General features: G+C 37.2%; 1 protein-coding gene across 1 annotated transcript in view; it reads left to right on the top strand.

The window, feature by feature from the left end:
- Positions 1-291: 291 nt before the first annotated feature.
- NRDE2 (NRDE-2, necessary for RNA interference, domain containing) overlaps positions 292-19,251 on the top strand; it is a 34,701-nt gene continuing 15,741 nt past the window's right edge. Inside the window, exons 1-7 of the mRNA XM_068946794.1 lie at positions 292-1,849; positions 9,339-9,447; positions 11,532-11,750; positions 13,473-13,622; positions 14,481-14,940; positions 15,141-15,543; positions 18,923-19,056. Coding sequence (XP_068802895.1) covers positions 1,771-1,849; positions 9,339-9,447; positions 11,532-11,750; positions 13,473-13,622; positions 14,481-14,940; positions 15,141-15,543; positions 18,923-19,056 — 1,554 coding nt within the window. The 5' untranslated portion in view covers positions 292-1,770. The remainder of the gene's footprint in view (positions 1,850-9,338; positions 9,448-11,531; positions 11,751-13,472; positions 13,623-14,480; positions 14,941-15,140; positions 15,544-18,922; positions 19,057-19,251) is intronic.

Below are 19,251 nucleotides of genomic sequence, written 5' to 3'. Positions count from 1 at the left end.
ACTTTTTTTCCCTATCTTCTGTGTCAGTTTTAGGTAGATATACATTTCTATATATTATGTATTTCATTTTTCACCTTCTAATGTTTTACTTCAAAGCTTGATAGATGTTAACAGACATGAACAAAAACAATGCTATCAGTATGGAAGGCTAAATTTTAAAGCAAATTCTTTCCAAGTTGGTTGTTGGGCCCTGCTGCTTTAACCACACCCTTTTTATGACTTCCAGTCTATTGGTATTGAGGCCTCCTCTTCTCTTCTGAATCCTCTCTTCCCTCTGTCCTTATCTTCTTCTCTCCTTTTGATAAAAATGAATAATCTCTTACAGATTAATAATAGATTAAAGTTAGGAAAGAAAGATTAAGAAATAGTAAAGGAAGGAGGTTACCCAGTAGAATCCTATAGGATGTGACTGTTCAACCTGTACAAATAGTTTGTGGCAGTGAACAGAGATTTGACAAAATTTGCGGATGGTACAAAAGTATTCAGGATAATTAAGTGGAAAGCCGTTGAGAAAAGTTGCTGATGGGTCTCACAGTATTTTGCAAGTAAATTATAAAATGACAGAAAAATCACCTTGATAAGTGCAAAGGCTGTATACGAGGAAATAATCCTACTATCAGTAAAAAATAGTTACTTATTATCTTTCGCCACTCAGGAATGGGCTCTGAAAAGACATTGTAGCTGAGGAGAAAAGCAAACAGAATCATCAGAAGGTATTAGGAAAGGAACAGAGAACAAACTAGGGTCAGTATAATTCCATGTAATACATAAACCTGTTGTACACCTGTAGCTTGATTACTGCATTTAATTCTGGTTACACAGTAGTATTAATGTAGGAGTTAGAAAATCTAGACAAATTCAACGGGGACAACAGAGTAGCTTTCAGACGCAAAGAAAAAAGGCAGATTTTTCAGCCCAGAAAAGAGAAAACTAAAGTGGGAGGCATATAAAACTGTGTGAAAAAAGTGAATAGAGACTCAGTTTACTAACTTTTACACGCAATGCAGTAATTCGGCACTGGGCTTGAGATAAAAAGACACACAGATTCATACAATGTGTAATAAAAATGTGGAACATAATGTGAAAGAAGGCCAAAAGCATGAAAGTGATTATTTTTCCAGTTCCTCCAGTTCTGGAGGGCAGGCCCAGTGATGCTATTAAACACAAGGAAAATATGATGGGATGTCACCTCTGGTCAGGAAATTTTAAATCACTGATTGCAAGAGGTGAGAGGGTATCCCAAAAGGAGTTGCCCTGCTATTTTTTCCCTCGGCGCTCATCACTAGCATTTGAGACAGGTTGCCTGGCTAGTTGACCTTCAAACTTACGTGGGAATAGAGGAAACCGAGATAAATGAGTACGACTGAAAGGAACAGTCTCCTTTTTTAGGAGCTGAGTAACCTCGTCCCGAGGGAGGTTTGCTGCGGTATTTACCCCCAGGGAGCCGAATGAGGGAAAACAGGGTGGAGGACAAAGCAGGCCAACTCTGGCTGTGGAAATCTCATTCCCTCCTCCTCTTCCCCGAGGGCCGAAAAGGTGTTTCCTCCTCCAGTACTGCAAACCCCTCAGGGATCGCGGTGGAGGGAGCAAGGTACGTGGAGACCCGGATAAGGCACGACGCCCTCAGCAGCAGCCTCTGCGCCCCCGCCGCCATTTTGGGAGCCGGGGCGGAGGAACTACATCCCCCAGCATGCTCGGCGCGGCGCCGCCATCTTGCACGGCCGATCGGCGGAGTAGGAAGGGCAAGTGGTAGTAGCGGCAAGCTGGGACATGGCCCTCTTCCCGGCTTTTGCCGACGCCGCCGAGCCCGGAGAGACCCCAGCCAGCAACAGCGAGGGCTCCAGGAGAGGTAAAGTCCTGCGAGAGCCCTCTTTCCCCCAGCAGTGCTCCGCGGGCCGACACTCGGGAAGCCCTTTCCCAGCCGCTCGCCTCTCCACGCGGAGCCTCCTTCACCGTGGCGGACCCTCCACGAGCCTTTCGTGTCGTGCACTGACGGGCCTGCTCCGGCCACCAGCCGGCACGGCACGGACCGCCGGCGTCGCCCGTGCGCCTGCGCGCTGCGGGCCGGGCCCGCCCCGCTCCCGCGCTGGGGATGCGGCGCCAGCCCACGGGGCGGTGCTGAGGGAGCGCGCGGCGGGGTGGGCGCTGCCGTTGGGCCGCAGCCGTTGGGGCGCCGCGCGCGGCGAGGTGGGCGCTGCCGTTGGGCCGCAGCCGTTGGGGCGCCGCGCGCGGCGAGGTGGGCGCTGCCGTTGGGCCGCAGCTGTTAACAGCGGCGCATGCGGCTCTCCAGCAACGGTGATTTGAGACATGTTTGAAGGCTTGGGAGCCGTGTTTACGGCCGGGTCGCTTTTCCTTAGCCAGATCAATGCAGACCTGCTTCGTGCACGTGTTAGGTATTCTTGCATAAGAGCAGTCGTCTTGTGTTCTCTGATACAGTGGGTAACTGGAAGAAAACTTTGTGTTTGTTACTCTCTGCAATACATGTCATTTTCAATATGAATAAAGTTGCCATCGGTTGGAATAGAATTATTTTTTTTGTGATGTAACTTTGGAAATAGAGACATCTGCGTCAACATGAGGCTGGGTTCTCAGTGAGACGTTCTCATACGCACTCTAGGCACGTTCAGATTTATTTCCAGCTATCTGCTGGTAGATTCTGTAGGCGTGGTTGTAGAAACATTTATTTTTGAGAATTAAGCGCATGTTAATGTTGAAAATAACAAGCGTCTAAGTTATCTTTGTATGTGCATTTGGAGATGATATGCTCTATTTTATGCAGAAAACATCAGTGTTTTTTTCCACTGGTCTTGCATAACTTAAAAAATACTGTGTTTTCTCAATTACCTTACTTGCTTGATAATTACTAAGCCAAAGTTCAGTTGTAAAGGATATTTTTGGCAGGTTATGAGTAAGATTATGATTCAGGTTGTTGTTTTGGCTGTCATGATTGCTTTCTAGCAAGTTATACTTTATTAAATGAATGAAGCACTCTATGTGGTGTATTACCAGACTCTAAGGTATCCATTCAGTCGCAACATTTATTCAGTCAGGAGATAATTGGAACTATGCTTTTGGTTTGCAATCTTCTACCACCCTTGGGTGTGTTTTATCATCTAGACCCCACAGCAAATGTCTTCCTGTGTCTTAACCAGTTCTGTGTTTCCGCCAGATGGTATTGAAGCTGTTGATACTCACCCTGCCAGTACAGAGACATTTTAGCCATGTTGGGGAACCTTTCTGGTAGTGACACTTGATGCAGGGAATTGTGAACATAATAAGATCCCAAATTACAGCTTTTAGAAAGAGAGGAGCTGCTGTGCCAAGCAGAGGTACAGCAGGACTTCTCTAGGAGTGGAGACTTTTGCTTATGTTTTAAAAGTCTGGAAATTGAGCCTTTAGATTCGTTATGCATATTCTTTGTCACCACAGACCACCTGTCTGGAAGATTAACTTACACAGAAAAGAGGGTTAAGGTTGACTTTCAGATCTAGGTTCCAGTTATTAGTGCTGTTTCTTGAGTTATTTTTGGGGTCCATTGGAAATTCTTTATTCAGAGTATTATTGACAAAACCTTAGGGAACATCCCTTGTACATTTTATGTTTTAGCCAATATTGTGCTTTGTTTTTAACTACCACACGTTAGTATAAGTTGTAAAAATTAAGTATTAACTTAGAACCACATTTATGGTGGCATATATCAAATTTCACACGTTCAGCCTGTGAGAACTTGAGAACTTGACTGGCAACTCTGGTATCTCTCTGATAGATGATTCTCAGAGCTGGTAGGAAGCCAAAGTCCACAACAGACAGAGATCATGTTGTTTTTAACATGATATGCAAAATTGAGGTGCCTTTTGGAGTCATTCAGGACTGCTTTGTAGTGTTATAAAAGTTGAGGTAATGATGTATTAATATTCTGGCCATGTTTCTTTTTTCTTATGTCTGTTCTTATAAACTTTCCTAAACCATTTATAAATGAAGTGGTGTCTGAAACAGAAGTACTGCTGTACGCTCTAGCTGTCCTGCTAGATTGCTGAGTTGCAGCCACCTCCGGAGCACAAAATAATCTCATACATGTTTCCTTACAGGTACATTGTAAAGCTTAATTATTTTTTTGGTAAGAGAGAAATTGCAAATTTATTAGTAGTGCTACTGCACAGAGCAAGGGTAGTAACTAGCCTCACTGACAGTAGTAAGCACAATGCACAGCGTTATTTACAATCTGAACTATCCTATAATTAGGATGATGCGATGAGTTTTACTAAAAGCAGAATTTCAGGATCCTGAAGGGCAGGAGAAGGTATTGCCTTAAAAATTGTCTCTGTGGATGTGCACCGTAAGTCGTCTTTGGCTTGGGAAGGTATAAAGAGAGTGCCATGGGACTACTACTACTGTTGTGCTCATGAATGAGGATAGTAGAGTAGATGTAAACAATGCATGCATTTTATCACAAAAGATCTTTACGAACGTAAATCCTGTCTCTGAAAATACTAAACTTTTTAGACACCTGACAAGAAAAAATAATTAAAAACAAAATATAAAATTTTAAAATTGGGAATGCATTTTAATGTTTGAAATATTTGTATCTAGCTAACTGATTCACTGGCGATTATTTACAAGAACATTTTAACTTGCGTGTTGTATAATGGAAAAATTTGTTCAGTTCTTCCCAGAGTATTAGATCAGTTTGATGAAATTGTTCAGAAAATACTGTAGTTGGAGAATTCTAAACATTTCCCTGGTGTATCTGCAGCGGCATATTGACTGTGCTACAGGGGTTGGCTTTTGCAGGGTGAGTCTTCAGTATTTTAAAAATGCAATTGGATCTCATCTGCTCAGGTAGAACCAAGCTACAGGCGCAGCCAGGGGATTAACGTTTGACTCCATTTCTCAAGGTCAGTTTTCCTTTGTTGAAGCTTTAAAACAGTAATTGAAACCATCAAACTTTATCCTGCTTGTGCTTAGTGTTGTAAGCATATTGTACTAAGTTTAACGAGTGACTTCACCTATGTAAGGGAATAACAGATACTTTCAGGTAAAGTTAAATCAAAACTGTATTTTAGAAGTTCGTTAATAGCAGTGTATGGTGATAATATATGTTATTTTCCTATTTTTAAAGCAAATTTCCTATGGAAGTGAATCTTGCACGTGCTTGCCATGCATCTGTCTGCCAGTCAACTTCCCAACGTCTCTCCCTCAGGAGTTTTAACCCTTTCAGTCAGATTTGTTGTGGGTGGGAGAGAGAAGAGGCAAAAATAAAGGAGTGAAAATCCAAATTTACTTATAAAAAAACAAATCTACATAACTGCTGCTGCTGAGGGAGAAGCTGTAACGTGAAGTGTTATCAGTATAGATGGGCTTGCATGTGCACATTAGCCAGCTAATAAACGTTTTTGGAGATCAGAACCTGATGCAGCACAAGCTGCCTCTTGCCCCTCCAATAATTAAAGGACTTAGGAAAGTATTGTAGAACAGTTTAGACAAGCTGGATAATACCTAAAGTGGCTGAAGTGGTGGGGAGTATAAAGGACGTAGGACACAACTCAGAAATTCAGGCTTCATCGTTCTGTGAGCTGCAGGATAAGTTTGTTGGATTGCTAACTTTTTTTTGCGGGGATGGAGGGAAGTTGAATATTTTCCCAATTCATCCTTTTTTGTTTAAGAATGTGGTTCTTGTCTTAGAACAGTCTTTTAAACAGATGAGTACAAAAATAACTTCTTTCAACTCTTCTGCTAGTTCAGGTGTAGTCTCTTGTTTAGACTGACTTACAGTCTGCAAGTATGTTTTGTGCCTCGGGGAAGTTTATATGGTTGATCAACCCCATGTTTTGTTGTGGCTTTTAAAAGAGCTGAAGGTTTATTGCTGTCTTTGTTTATTTTTCTCTCTGTTGATTATTGTCAATGTGATGAATAATGATATTTTAAAGAGAAATGTATATGATGCTTTTTATTTTCCAATTTTCAAAGACTTCTGGTCCTGCTAAGGATCTGTATATCCATTTGGAAGTTCTTTGCAGTTGTAGTGCTTTAAGGCTCAAGGTTAAACAATTTAACATGGTCTTTGGTATGCAGAATTTTTTCTCTGCCCTCTGTGTTCAGTCTGTCCACAGTGTTTTAACTGTCAAGTAATATTGAAAAATGCACTTACATGCATCAGTCTTTGGAGGACCTGATATTATGCTCTTGAAATCAATGAAAAGCCTATTTTGACACCTACAGCATTGTAAAAGACCCTGAAGCAAGGCCTTAAATGTTAGACGTATCTTGGGAGTTTTTTCCTAATGATTTGAAATTTGCAACTGTTGAATTCTGGATTTTGTCACCAACAGCTCCATATAACTTAATGCAAATTATTTAACTTAATTCTGCCTTAGCTTACTTTTTTTAAGAAAAACTTAAGCTAGTGTTTTATTAAGAAGCGTCATGGGTATTGGTATTAACATATCTAGTGTCATTTGGAGCCATAATTCTTTGTTCAGATCACTATAGAACTACCTTGCAATGAATATGTGTTATTTCAGCCAAAATAAATGTTACTATTAAATAAGTTATTAAACGTTACATAGGGAAACAATAATTTATTAACAATAAAGAGAATATCTAAGGCTGCAAAGAACATTTCTATGTCTGAAGGTTGTTATTAGAGATCTGGCCAAATGTAAATTAAATATGTGTAATACATCTTTGGAATAACTGTAATGATTTTAAGGCGGTCTCTCTGACTAGTAAGTTCTGGTTTTGTACTGTTAGGTCCTATACCTTTACTTAAGTGACCCTGCCAAGCAATAAATGTTTCTGTTTTGTTAAGTATATCTGGGTGATATTACACAAATCAAAAGGAAGGCTTTTTTTTTTTTTAAAAGAGAGAATTAAAGTTCTCCTTTATTTCCATAAATAAACAAAAGGCCATATGCACAGATTACCGAGTATCGAGTTTAGTTGCATTTATCTAAATCTGGAGTAATCTGAACCAATGTACTTGCTCTGAATTCACTCTAGTGCTTCCTTAAATACAGATGCAAGGGATGAAGAAATACTTCAGGGATACAGTTTGCTCCTGTGTTCTTTTATACCCTTTCTCCATGATGAAAGTGAGAAGAAATAATTAAATTTTTGGAAGATATTAATTTTTTTAAATCAAGATCATGTTAGTGTCAGGTATAAGGCAGAACTCTACAGTGTGACGTTTATTGAATTATTACCTTGATATAGAGTTATCAGATGTGTTGGGTTTTTTTTTTTTGAATTTGTGTGTGTTTTTAATATGGAATTGCTACAGAATTATCCATGAAAAACATTTTGGTATTTCTTGGAAAATGCTAAGTACAATTCTTTTTAGAAATAATTCTGATTGTAGGTTGGTTCTTAATATAATCCTTATAGGAACTAAGTAAGAAACTAGCTTATTATTGTACAGCACTTTATTCCCCAGCAGACTGAATAATTTTTTTGACAGGTGAGTCAAATGTTGCTTGGAAATTATCCAGCATAAGTCTTTCATCATTAAGCTCACCGAGTGCTTTGGAAGAATGCTCTGCGGTAGATTTATAGATGAAGAATCAAAGACATGTACTTAAAATGAGGGATTCTGTGACAGAATGGATTATTGTACACTAAATTGAATTAAATAATGGATTTATATCAGGCTTTAAATAGACAAGTCAAGATCATGGTTTTAAGTGCTCAGTTTTACTCTAATTTTAACTTAATATCTTTAAAGTATTTTCCTGGAGAACAAAATTATTCTTTTGATGATTTGCAGTGAAGAAATACAGCGTTTGCCCTACGTATGGCCATTCTGGTTGCTGGGCAGAAGGATACAGTAATACCTATAGAAACTATACAGCTGAATTTTTATTTATTAGTCTGTGTTATGTATTCTGATGAGTTGAAGAACGATGCAGGACAGCGTTGTGTGGCGTACTGGTTGGGGAACTTCTGGGAAGTGTCTTTGGTCCTTGCCAGTTCTCATTCCTTGGATTGTGGGTTCTTCACTGCACGCAGATCCAGGTTCACACGAAACAGGGAAGGTCACTCTCACTAGGGCAGCTAGGACAATGCCTTGGGAGATGAGGGCTGGAGCTTTGCTTGGTGATTCTTACTTCTTGATGAGTTTAAAATACAGTAAACTATTTTGCAGCCTGCTCCATTTTAAGTCCTCTTGTGTACAACGTTCAGGGACATGAGACAGAAGAAAGAATTTTGGTATGATGAGTTTTTTCTGAAATACTTTCGAAGGAGGAGAAAGATTTGGCTTGGCAGACAATTGAGTCCATGCTGTTTAAGAACTAGAGGTCAGTGTAATCAAAAGCGCAGAAACAAGAGTGTAACTAACAGGAAGATCACTGAGGCAAAGATGATTGTAAAGAGCATGTCGAAGCAGCAGGGATATGAAGTTTATTCCTTTTGTTGTTGTCTCCAGTGGTATGGCACTGGAAGGGCTGCAGTTAAATTCTGTGCCTGTGCTTAATAACATTTCTTATGACTGCAGAAGACTACTTGCACATACTTGAAAGTATTCCAGAAATTAAATCTCTGAGCAAATTTAAATAAATATTTCAATATTATTAAAACTACCAAAATCAAATTAGCAAAAAATCCCCCTTCCCTCTCCTGTCAACATCTAGATGCGGATCTAAAAGCTTCAGGTCTAGATGTAAAATGTGAAATACTGACTAATATATCAAAATTAATGTCAGGTAGCTTTCCCCCCACACTGTGTGAAAGGGTAATGTTATTTCAGTGGTTAGAGAACTGAGCATCTAGTGATATGTTGTGACCTTATATAAAAAAAACCTGATAGGGACATCCATTATTGATAAGAATTTTCAATAACATTGTGTTATTTTCCATACAGTATATTTTTGTAGTGTTGTAAATTTACATAAATTGTATTGCAGTCATTAACTGCACTTCTCAGTTAATTAAGTCCTTCTGTAATTTTTTCAGTTTTACTGTCCAGACTGGGATCTTTAAAAAACAAATCTCCCCACTATTACTGTTTACCGTATAAAGTATAGCACTGCATGTATCATATTATCTTTTTCTAGTATGAACTTTTACATGTTAGGGTTTGGGGAGGTTGTTTGTTTTGTTTTTTTAACTTAAAGCTTAGCCTGATGTCATGGGAACATTCCAGTTCCCCAGTATTTCACTTTGTTGAGACATAGTGATCTGCTAAATAGAAATTTCATGGACTTTCCAAAATGCACGACTGTTACGAATGACTTAGTGACATTTACTCTGAATTTAGCTGTCTGCTGATAAGACGGATCCCCAACTTTTAGAAAGCACAGGAAGCTAATTTGTATTGATCTCACATTTTTCTTTACCTGTAGAATTGGACTGGCTTAGTAACCCGAGCTTCTCAACAGAAGATGCACTGTTACTGCATCAGCGCACTACAGAAGTTGCAAAACTCGCCCCTGAAAAATCGCCACTAATAAGGTAGAGTATATTTCAATATCTTTCTAAATAGCCTCTTTCTTATGTCCTGCTTATTTTTTGTTATGTGTGACCAAAATCAGGAGCTTGTAGTGCTGCTTTTCATTTCGCTGTTCCCTATTTAAAAGGCCTAAACTGAGTCATGTATAAAGGCATGAATAATGCCTCTCTGTCCTTTAACTTAAAATAATGAGAAGTTATACTTATATAATTGCATTCCCATTTTCTTTTTCGCCCAGCTGCATTTAAATCACTGTTAGTGTGGCGGAGAGAGGGAACTGCGTGATCATGATTCTTCATTAGCTTTTGAATGTCCTAAGTGACCCTCGAAATAATGTAAAGATTAAGTATCATCTCTGTGAGTTCTGTCTGAAAACCGGTTCAATCAGCCGTTTTACAGTCAAGTATAGGAAAGTTTTTACTTTTCTAAAACTAGCTGAATATATGAATTAATGAAATGTTGCATATATAAAGTTATGCAGCTGTACAGAACATACTGATCACTGAAGTGGCTGATGATATTCTTTGATAAAAATGAGCTTTTAGCAGGCAAGTTTGCTGGAGAGTTGGTTGTAGTATGCGACCTTCACTAGAATAGGTGTTATATTCTTCATATCTAGTCTACAACCAAGACTTAATAGTTAATGGTGTCAAGTTTCAGCTGCAGAATTTGGAACCTCTGGAGTTTGGAATCACGCTTGATTTGAAAAAAGTTCATCTATTTATGCTGACTGTTGCTGGTAGTGATAGAAAATATCCTTATTGTAAAAATCACAGCTGAGTACATCTTTTCATATGCCTCTTATGTTTACATATACATATACTGTGTGAATGAAATCTTTTTTAATCAGTCATTTATTTTTCTTCCAATATTTTCAGGTTGTTAATGTTATGAAGCTAAGAAGTTCACAAATTGCCCTTCAAACAGAATACTATAATAAAAACACCATACTTTAATCTTTGAAAAGAATTTGTCAGAAGTATATAGAGAAATATGTCTGTTTGATTTGTCTTTTTATCTATTGCTAGTGTACGCTCTCAGTTCAATAAAAAGTAGAAACTCCACCATACTGTGTGTGGAGGGAGGTTGTTTGTTAGTTTATAAGACAGGCTCATCACTTTTCCTGCGGCATCTGTTTTCCTACTACCTTTAAATACAGGCACTGGTTTGTGCAAGCCTCTCTTTGGATGTGCCCTGCTTCTGAAACAGTGCATTTTCTTTTGCTGATGTATTATGAATATTGAGCCTTGTCATTCCTTTTTTTTTTTTCTCCTTTCTTTTTTAATTGAAGCATTCCTGGAAATTTCAGACACTGTTTAAAAGGAGCTTGTGTTTTAGTTAAGGGGTTAGATATATTGGCTCTTAAGCAAAGACTTCTATTATTCCAGCTAATCATTAAGTGTGGGAGTATCGGTAGTGTGTACAATGAAATGCATACTTCTTGGCAAAAATAACTCCTTTTTCTTTGACCTCTCAATAAGTTAATTGTCTGTTGCACATAGTGTTTGTTACTACATTATATTATATGATAGCATGAATGCTGTAGTCACCCAAAATTGTTCCTTGAGAGATAAGATTTGAATTTCTAGTCCGAAAGTGATTTTAAAAAATACGTGTTCAATATTTCTTATGTAAATCATAAAGAAAGATGGAAAAGGAGTGCAGACATTTGCATTTTTTTCTTCTGCAGTTCTCCCTGAAAGATTTCTGATCTTTATAACTTGACCAGAGTTGGCTTAGCAAAGTTGCTATGAAATCATATCAGCTCAGGTTGAAAATCAAGTCATCCTCTAATTTGGTGATGATAACAGATGGATGCTTATGTAGTTCACACATGCCTTTGACAATTAAAAGTTTTAAGACTGGTAGTCAGCAATTCCAGAATCCAAAAAAATAAGGATGATTTTTATTTAATGCAGATTTATTTCACATGTATGTATTGCTGTTAGCTCACACCTCCAAAAAAAAAAAAAAAAGGCAGAATCAAGATAAAGGGTAAAATGAATGCAAAGGTGATTTTTTTGATTTTTTTTTTTTTTTTTTACAATTTTACTACTTAAATATTTAAGGAGTTGTTTCCAAGCAGGAATACTTCAAGATCAGATCTGTCAGGGGAAAGTGATACAGATGAGAATCCAAAAAAGTCAAGTAAGAGAAGGAAAAAGAAAAAGCATCACCACCATAAGAAGACAAAAAGGAAAACCAGAGGGGACTCCAGTAGCAGTGGATCAGAACTGGACTCTAAGTGCAGCAAGGACAAAGCCACAGGAGGTGACAGAAATCGTGAAAAAGCAGCAGCAGCAAAGTATGTACTTATTAGTATAGCGCCATATGTAAATTCAGTATGTTCTTCTGTCTCTCTCTTCGACTTAGTGAATGAAATTCTTTCCACTGGTGGATCATTTTTGCTAAGCTTTGTACAAGTAAACCTGTGTTCAAAACAATAAAAGTGGAACTAGAAACGCTTATTTAATCATTTCTGAAAACCTGTGACTAAAACATGCTGTTGAAGTATTGTTCTTCAGAACAAAACAGGAAATGGCAATAATGAAACATATTTTTAAAGACAAATAGAGGCTTATTTTGATTTTTTTATTTTTTGGTAAGCATCTGGTTTCCTTTCATGGGTCTTTGATTAACTGAAAGAGTTTGGAGAGAGATTGTATTTAACATTATTCTTAATTAATGCAAAAGACTTTAAAGGCAGTTATGTTTGCCTTATAATATTATTATAACTTCCTCTTCATAGAGTTGTCATTTCCTTTGTTTTCATAATAAGACAAAATTATATAAATTTAACATTATTTTCTATTACATCCAGCCTTTAGCCATTTTTTGATATATGCTGTTTGCTTCATGCTTCTCGTTCGTGCTACGTCTAAGTGGGCACTTGAGTGGCTGAAATTATTTTATCTGATGTTGTTTGTTAATTCCAGGAGCTCTGAAATACCATATAATTAGTGGAGGTATCATTTTTATATGGAACAAGAAAATAGATTTCTAGTGACTAGTATGATCTTTGAGTAGAGAAAGAGGTTGTGTGAATGCACTGAGTACTCCAGTTTGGCATATCTAGCCCTGCATTTTTCTCATTCTCTTGAGTTTTGATCATCTCATTCAAAGTGTCCCAGTCTAAGTGAGGATGAATGGAAATTCTCATCCACATTCCATATAAGTCTCCTTTCCCTGTGTTTCATCATGTTTGCTTATTTGAGCAGCCATTTTGCCTTGCTCTGATTCCTTAGTTCCTGTAATTTCTTTAGTATCGGCAGCTGTGGCTCTGATTCACAGTACTGCTGCTGCTCCTGCGGAAGGAGTGAGGATTTGGTGGCACTGAGTAATTGTTGTTACAACTGGGTGTACTTCAGGCTGGCCTAGACTTCACCCAGATTTTGTACGTCTCTCAAGGTAGATTCACCAGAAGCTGAGACTACAGGCTCACAGGATGGTAGTTATGCCCAGGGCTGATAACATTGTTTCCGTGTGGAAGAACATCTGTAGTACCCTTTGGAACCTGAGCCACAAAATGGCTTTTAAGTGCAGTATGTCATATGAAATCTTAGAAAGCTTCTCAAGACTATAGAACTCGGTTGGGACATGAATTCACATGAGGAGTTCGAAGTATCCTGCAGTTCTTAGGCAGATGGCAATTTCCGCTTAAATTTATTTCTTGAACTGTCATCTATGAACCGCTTTGTACTTTATCCCATGCCTTTGATAAAACAATCAGACTCACAATTTTAGATTATAGTTTACCAAGCAATTGCTTAAACCTGGTTATTACCTTTAATAATCCTGGAAGTCCTGGAAATGCAATGAGTGATTGCTTTTTTTTTAACTAATTGTTTTATTATCCCATTAGCATATTTCCAGTTGTTTGCCAGTGTATGACTAACTTTGCAATAATGGTTCATGTATCATGACTTTGAGTAAATTACTATGAAGTACAGAAATGCAACATTTTATGGTTTTGTAAATGCTGCATATGTGGCACAAATATTTAGAAAATACTTCTCCTTTTCTTCAGTCTAGATGATAAAACATCAAATCTTACCAGCAGTCGCTTTGTTTGGCTTGATGATATCCAGGCTTTCTCAGCAGAAACGTTCAGAATAGACAAGAAATCAGACCCTGCGAACTGGGCCTACAAATCCCTATATCGAGGGGACATAGCAAGGTACAATATGTTGGTTTGTATTGGAACTCAAGCTATCTCAAGATTCTTTAACTTCAGTCTGGTTGTGAAAAGTTTAATTTTCAAATTTTTATGTTGAAGAGAGAATGAGAGAGATGATAACAAGTATCTGAATAGTTTATGTCAAAATTTAACTTTATATTGAGTGGAAATATTTTAAAAGTCAAAAGATGTCATTAAATAAAGTGCCTCTCTTTCATTTTTCTAAAAGTATTTACTGTGTAGTGGCCTGCGGGTATGTGAACTTGTAGAACTGCCGTTTGGAGGTGGCACTCTGGGACATATATGAAAGCATGGGTTTGAGGTCAGAAATCCTAGGTTCTGCGCCAGCTAGCATCTGTGCAGTTGTACTTTTTGATCTCTTTATTGCTCTGTTTCTATGTCTAAAAGGGAAAATGAAGGTAATAATTATTTCACACTAGATTTGTGAGATTTAATTATAGGACTGAACTACTGGTGTCTGATTAATCAATTTAAGATGATCTCATCTTATTAGAAGCTTTAAATGATATTACGTCTGTTGTGCTTTCTCCAGGTTTGTCTAAATGAGAAGAATGGCTTAAAATCATAGGAGGAAAAAATTATTTTTCTTCCACTAACATACCGTTTAAGTCAGAGGAAACGTAGTATGATAATAAAAATTCTGATGGTACTAAAAAAAATTTAATTGGAGCATTCAATAAGATAAAGATACCAATTTTTTCTTAATGTGTACATGGAGCTTTGAAAGTTATGTGGATCACTTTGAATTGAAGTACTCCATTCAAGCTTACTTTTGAAAAGAAGGTATCTTTTCTAGCATGTGTATTTTAAGAGGCTAACTGTATGTTTCCATACAAGATATAAAAGGAAAGGAGAGTCCTGTCTTGGCATAGATGTGAAGAAACAACGTATAACTTGGGCCAGTTCTGCATCAGAAAAGAAGCGATCGCAGAGGCAACCTGAGCGCTATTTCACAAAGAACAATGTGAAGATGCTGAACACAGATGGGATTCCTGTTTACAATAAAAGTTCTCCATCCGACCCCACTGCTTTTATACCAGTTTCCCAAATGGAAACTGATGATCCTTCTGACACAACAGAGGTGAATCCTCTTGGGATTTATGATCCATCTACTACAATGTGGCTGCAAGGAAAAGGGTGCAAGGGCACAGACCTCGAGCCTGTAAAGCAGCAGGTGTTCCAAGAGCCTGGGACAAATATTAACTCCATTCTAATGTCAAAAGTGGAAGAGCATAACAAGAAGGTTAGAGAAAACCCAAGAGATATTGATGCTTGGATGGAATTTGTTTCTTTTCAGGTATGTTTCTGACAGATCTGACTACTCGCTATGTAGTAACAAATACAAGAGCATTATATTGTAGTTTCCTTTTTTTAGAACTGCATATGTTTACTGGTAAAGAACGAGCTGTTGATTCACTTTCATAAAGGTCAACATTCTTCTAGTGATTCTACTGGTGGTTCTTCCTAATGTTGTTGTGATTTTTGTTTTATTTTAAGGATGAATTAATGAGAGGACCTGGCCTTTATGCCAGTAAGGGAGAGCAGGAAGTAAGGAGAAAATCACTGAAGTTAATATTGGAAAAGAAACTGGCTATTTTAGAGAAGGCTATTGAAAGCAATCCAAGTAATGTTGATCTGAAACTCGCCAGACTGAAGCTTTGCACAGAGTTCTGGGAACCGCCAGCTTTGATCAAAGAATGGCAGAAGTTAATTTTCTTACATCCCAATAATCCAGACCTGTGGAAGAAATATCTCCTGTTCTGTCAAAGTCAGTTCAGTACCTTTACTGTTTCAAAAATCAATAGTCTCTATGGAAAATGTTTGACGACGTTAGCAGCTGTACATGATGGCAGTATGGTATCCCATCCACTACTGCCTGGCACAGAAGAAGCTATGTTAGGTAAGCTGCTTTTTATCTATTTTATGTTATGGTCAGAAAGCTCTTTTTAGGAATTGACTGCATTCGCTATAGGAAGAGGTTTTCTTATGTATTACGGGAGATTTTTATTCTCCTCAAGATGTCTGGCATCCTGAATCCTTAGCTGAGAATTAAAGCAAATATTCCAACCAAATATGGATGTAGCAGATGCTTCTCTTCCCCAGGAGAGTTTGTGATATAACATTCAGTAAAGTCTAATGTGGTGCTGCGCGGTTTATAGTACAAATGTCAAGGCTAGAGAATTGCAGCCAACACCAAAGAGATGTGCTTTTGTCTTTGAAAAATGATTTAAAAACGGTTGGCCTATGAAAGAAACAATTATCTCCTGTTCAAAAGTTTCATACTTAATTACCTTGATCCAGAAAACTGAAGGATAATGGAAAGTCTGATGTGAAATTTTCTTGAGAATCCTGTTAGTAGATTCAGAATTCTACACTGTAGTGTCATGTGATGATGTCTTTTGTATTTATTGTATACATATATTTATAATTTATTATATAATTATCCCTGGAAGGAAAATAAGTCAGATGGTTAGGATGCTGGACTGCATCCAGGGAAGAAATGGGTTCATGCTTAGTTCTGGCACAAGCTTTATATTGATTTGGAGCCAAATGACTTAACCTATTCTGTTTCAGTTCATTTGACTTCTCTACCTCAAAGGGTCGTTGTGATTATTAATCTATAAAAACACTGAGGGGGGAAATATCCATGAGTATGGATTTTTTTTCTTTTAAAATTTGTTCTAAAACTAGAGGAGAATATTATGAGGATGTAGTTCACCTTTCTTCATACGTGGTGTAGGCCAAGGAATCACTGTTCAGTTCTCTACTGTGCGATATCCTGTCTGGACTTAAAGACTGAGTTGCTGGATTATCAACTAATTTCAAGTGTTCAGATCTCTTACAGTGTTCATTCGAGTCATCTTGGATCAAGCACTGGAAAATGTGCTGTAAAGGAAAAATCTTGTGCTTGCAGGTGGATATTGGACTGCCTGATAGCCTCTAATTACTTCTACCTTCTCTGATTTCTGACACTTAAGTCACTTCCTACACCAATGACAGTGAATGTTTCTCAGGACACATGTATTGCTGAGCCTTTATTTCTCAAACGGGAAGGATTTTCTTCTTTCTTTTATTTTCTTCCTGGAACATAGTTGGCTTGCTTAAATATTGTTTTTCAATTGGTATGAGAAAATTGATTTTCAGTAGGATCCATTTAACTAGTTTATTATATTAGGTTGACTGATATTTTTCATAAAACTTGTTTTGTTTGTTGACAATGTATAGGTTGAAATGAAAATGGACTTAATTTTACTTTTGTTTCTGGTCACTCTTACTTTCTTCTTATGTGTTAACACTACAGTGATTTGTTTATGCACATTTTTGTTATTTCCTTTGGAATTCGAATAATAGGAATGGGGAGACTTCCACTAGTCTGGAATTTTTTTGTGCTTCAACTCTCTGTAATTCTTGGGCTGAATTTGAGCTGATAGTGTCCTTTGACTTATTAGTAAAATTACCAAATTGTCCATTCAGATAAATATACAATGGGTTTCACAAATTAATTATGAAGGGAGTAGTATTGTGTATGTATGGTACGCTTGTATCCTCAATGTTTGACAGAGTTTAAGAGCTGCTTTTCAGTAGTGGTGGACTATGCCATCTACTGTTCAATTCAATACGGTAGTGCTGTATATTCAATACGATGCTGCTTGTAAGTATATGCAAGGTTTTTAAATCATGAAAATTAAGAAAGAAAGTAAAAATTGTTTAAAAAGTCTAGATCCGGTTTTTTTCAAATTTTGATTAAGATTTACATTTGTAATATTTTAAATTTACTAGGTTCTGCTATTATAAAGTAAATGGAAAAATAAGCATTCTCAAGTTTTGCTGTGGAAAAACGTCTGTTTTTCAAATTATACCTACTACTTATCTAGGGGAAGCTAAGAAACGAGGAAAGAAGAAAATTTTCAGTGGCAGGTGGATACTGAAATTGTTGGAGAAAGTGTCTAAATTGGTTTAAACGCTTTGCAAAAGTCTATTAAGGCTTGTGCATACTCTTTGTTGTTTAAATATCTTTGAAAATCTCACTGATTCTTGGTGATCAGAAGAAAAACAGTTCCTTTGCAGGAAATCCTAGAAAAATACCTAATTTGTATATTCTAGCTGAATTCAAATTTTTTTGTCTATGTATCTGACCTAAATCCGAATAGAAAGTAAAAGGAGTAAAATATTAGCCATTTCCTTGTGTAAAAAAAAAAAAAAAAAAAAAAAAAAGTGAGATGATCATCACAATCAATAGATGCTAACTTACATGTGTTGTTACATGTGTGTATCTAGACACTTAAATTTTCCTGCTTGGCAAAAAAACCTCAAAACCCCGTGCATTTAGTGAAGAAACAATAGCTTTTGAATAAATATTTTCAAAACTATCAGTGAATTATTTAAATCTTGATATAAACAAAATTTTTTGCAAACTAATAATGATTTAAAGTACTTCATTCCTAAAACAAACAGTGCTTTTGTTGAGGCTTGAATGTAATTTGGAGTGATGGAATATCTTTGAAGTTTCTTTGAATTGCCTAATAGTGGAAGTTTTTATAATATTTGTTACTTCTCCACTTCTGTTGTTTAAGATGAAATTGGAAATATATGAATTCATATATGAATAAATAAATAAATAGTTGAGGCTCTGTTTCCCTTTGTAAACTGGGGCACGAGGCTCAGTATGTAATAGGGATATAGCAATGATTACAGAAATACTTTATTGAAGAATTGAGGTAGGACTCTTCTCTACTCCCAAACATTAGTGCTTTGGCCAAAAGACCAGACTTCTCTTAACTAAAGTCTTACACAAAGAAAAAGAAAATGACCACAGCTAGAAGGAAAATGTGCTATTACCAAATAGATTGCCAATGTAACTATCTTGTGCAAAAATGAGGCAAAAAGTATTTGTTGTATTGACTTGCTGTGTGAATTGTAATAATGCCCAGCGTCTCCAAGGAGGGCTGTGACGCACTGTGACAGATGCTAGATAAAATGAAGTTGAGTCTTACGTATAACTTGTATTCATCAACAAGTGCAGTACGTGTGTGGCATGAATTTGGCACATATGAAGTGGAAGGTGTGAAAGTTGATTAAACTACAACAATTTTGACATGCATTCATGAGAGTTACTCCATGTTTTAGTCTTGGGTTTTGATAATGTTCCAGAACAGCTAAGCTTTGCAGCTCTTCTTGCCAGAGCATGTATGTCTTTTGTATATTTGTGAGCTGTAATAAAACACTTTTCCACAATTTTTCTGGTGAAATATTAAAATTCTCTCTCCTTTATTTTACAGCTATATTTCTTCAGCAGTGCCATTTTCTGAGACAGGCTGGCCATTCTGAGAAGGCGGTGTCTTTGTTTCAGGCTCTGATTGACTTCACCTTCTTTAAACCTGACAGTGTAAAAGATTTGCCAACAAGGGGACAGGTAGCAATTTCCATTTAAATGGGTTTATGTCCTTGTGCATTACAGAGAATGCTGTAAAAAAAATTGCTGATGAACTTTTAAGGACAAGGAATAACATTTTGAATTGCAACTTACTTTGGGATTCTTCAAGGTAGTCCCACCATTTTTCCACTGCAGAGAAATGCTTCTGTATTCGGGAACTACGTGCTAAATAAC

Source organism: Struthio camelus, chromosome 5 (genome assembly GCF_040807025.1).
Source record: "Struthio camelus isolate bStrCam1 chromosome 5, bStrCam1.hap1, whole genome shotgun sequence".
Taxonomy (NCBI): Eukaryota; Metazoa; Chordata; class Aves; order Struthioniformes; family Struthionidae; genus Struthio; species Struthio camelus.
Note: the sequence above shows the minus strand (reverse complement) of the source record. Positions and strands in the feature narration are given on the sequence as shown.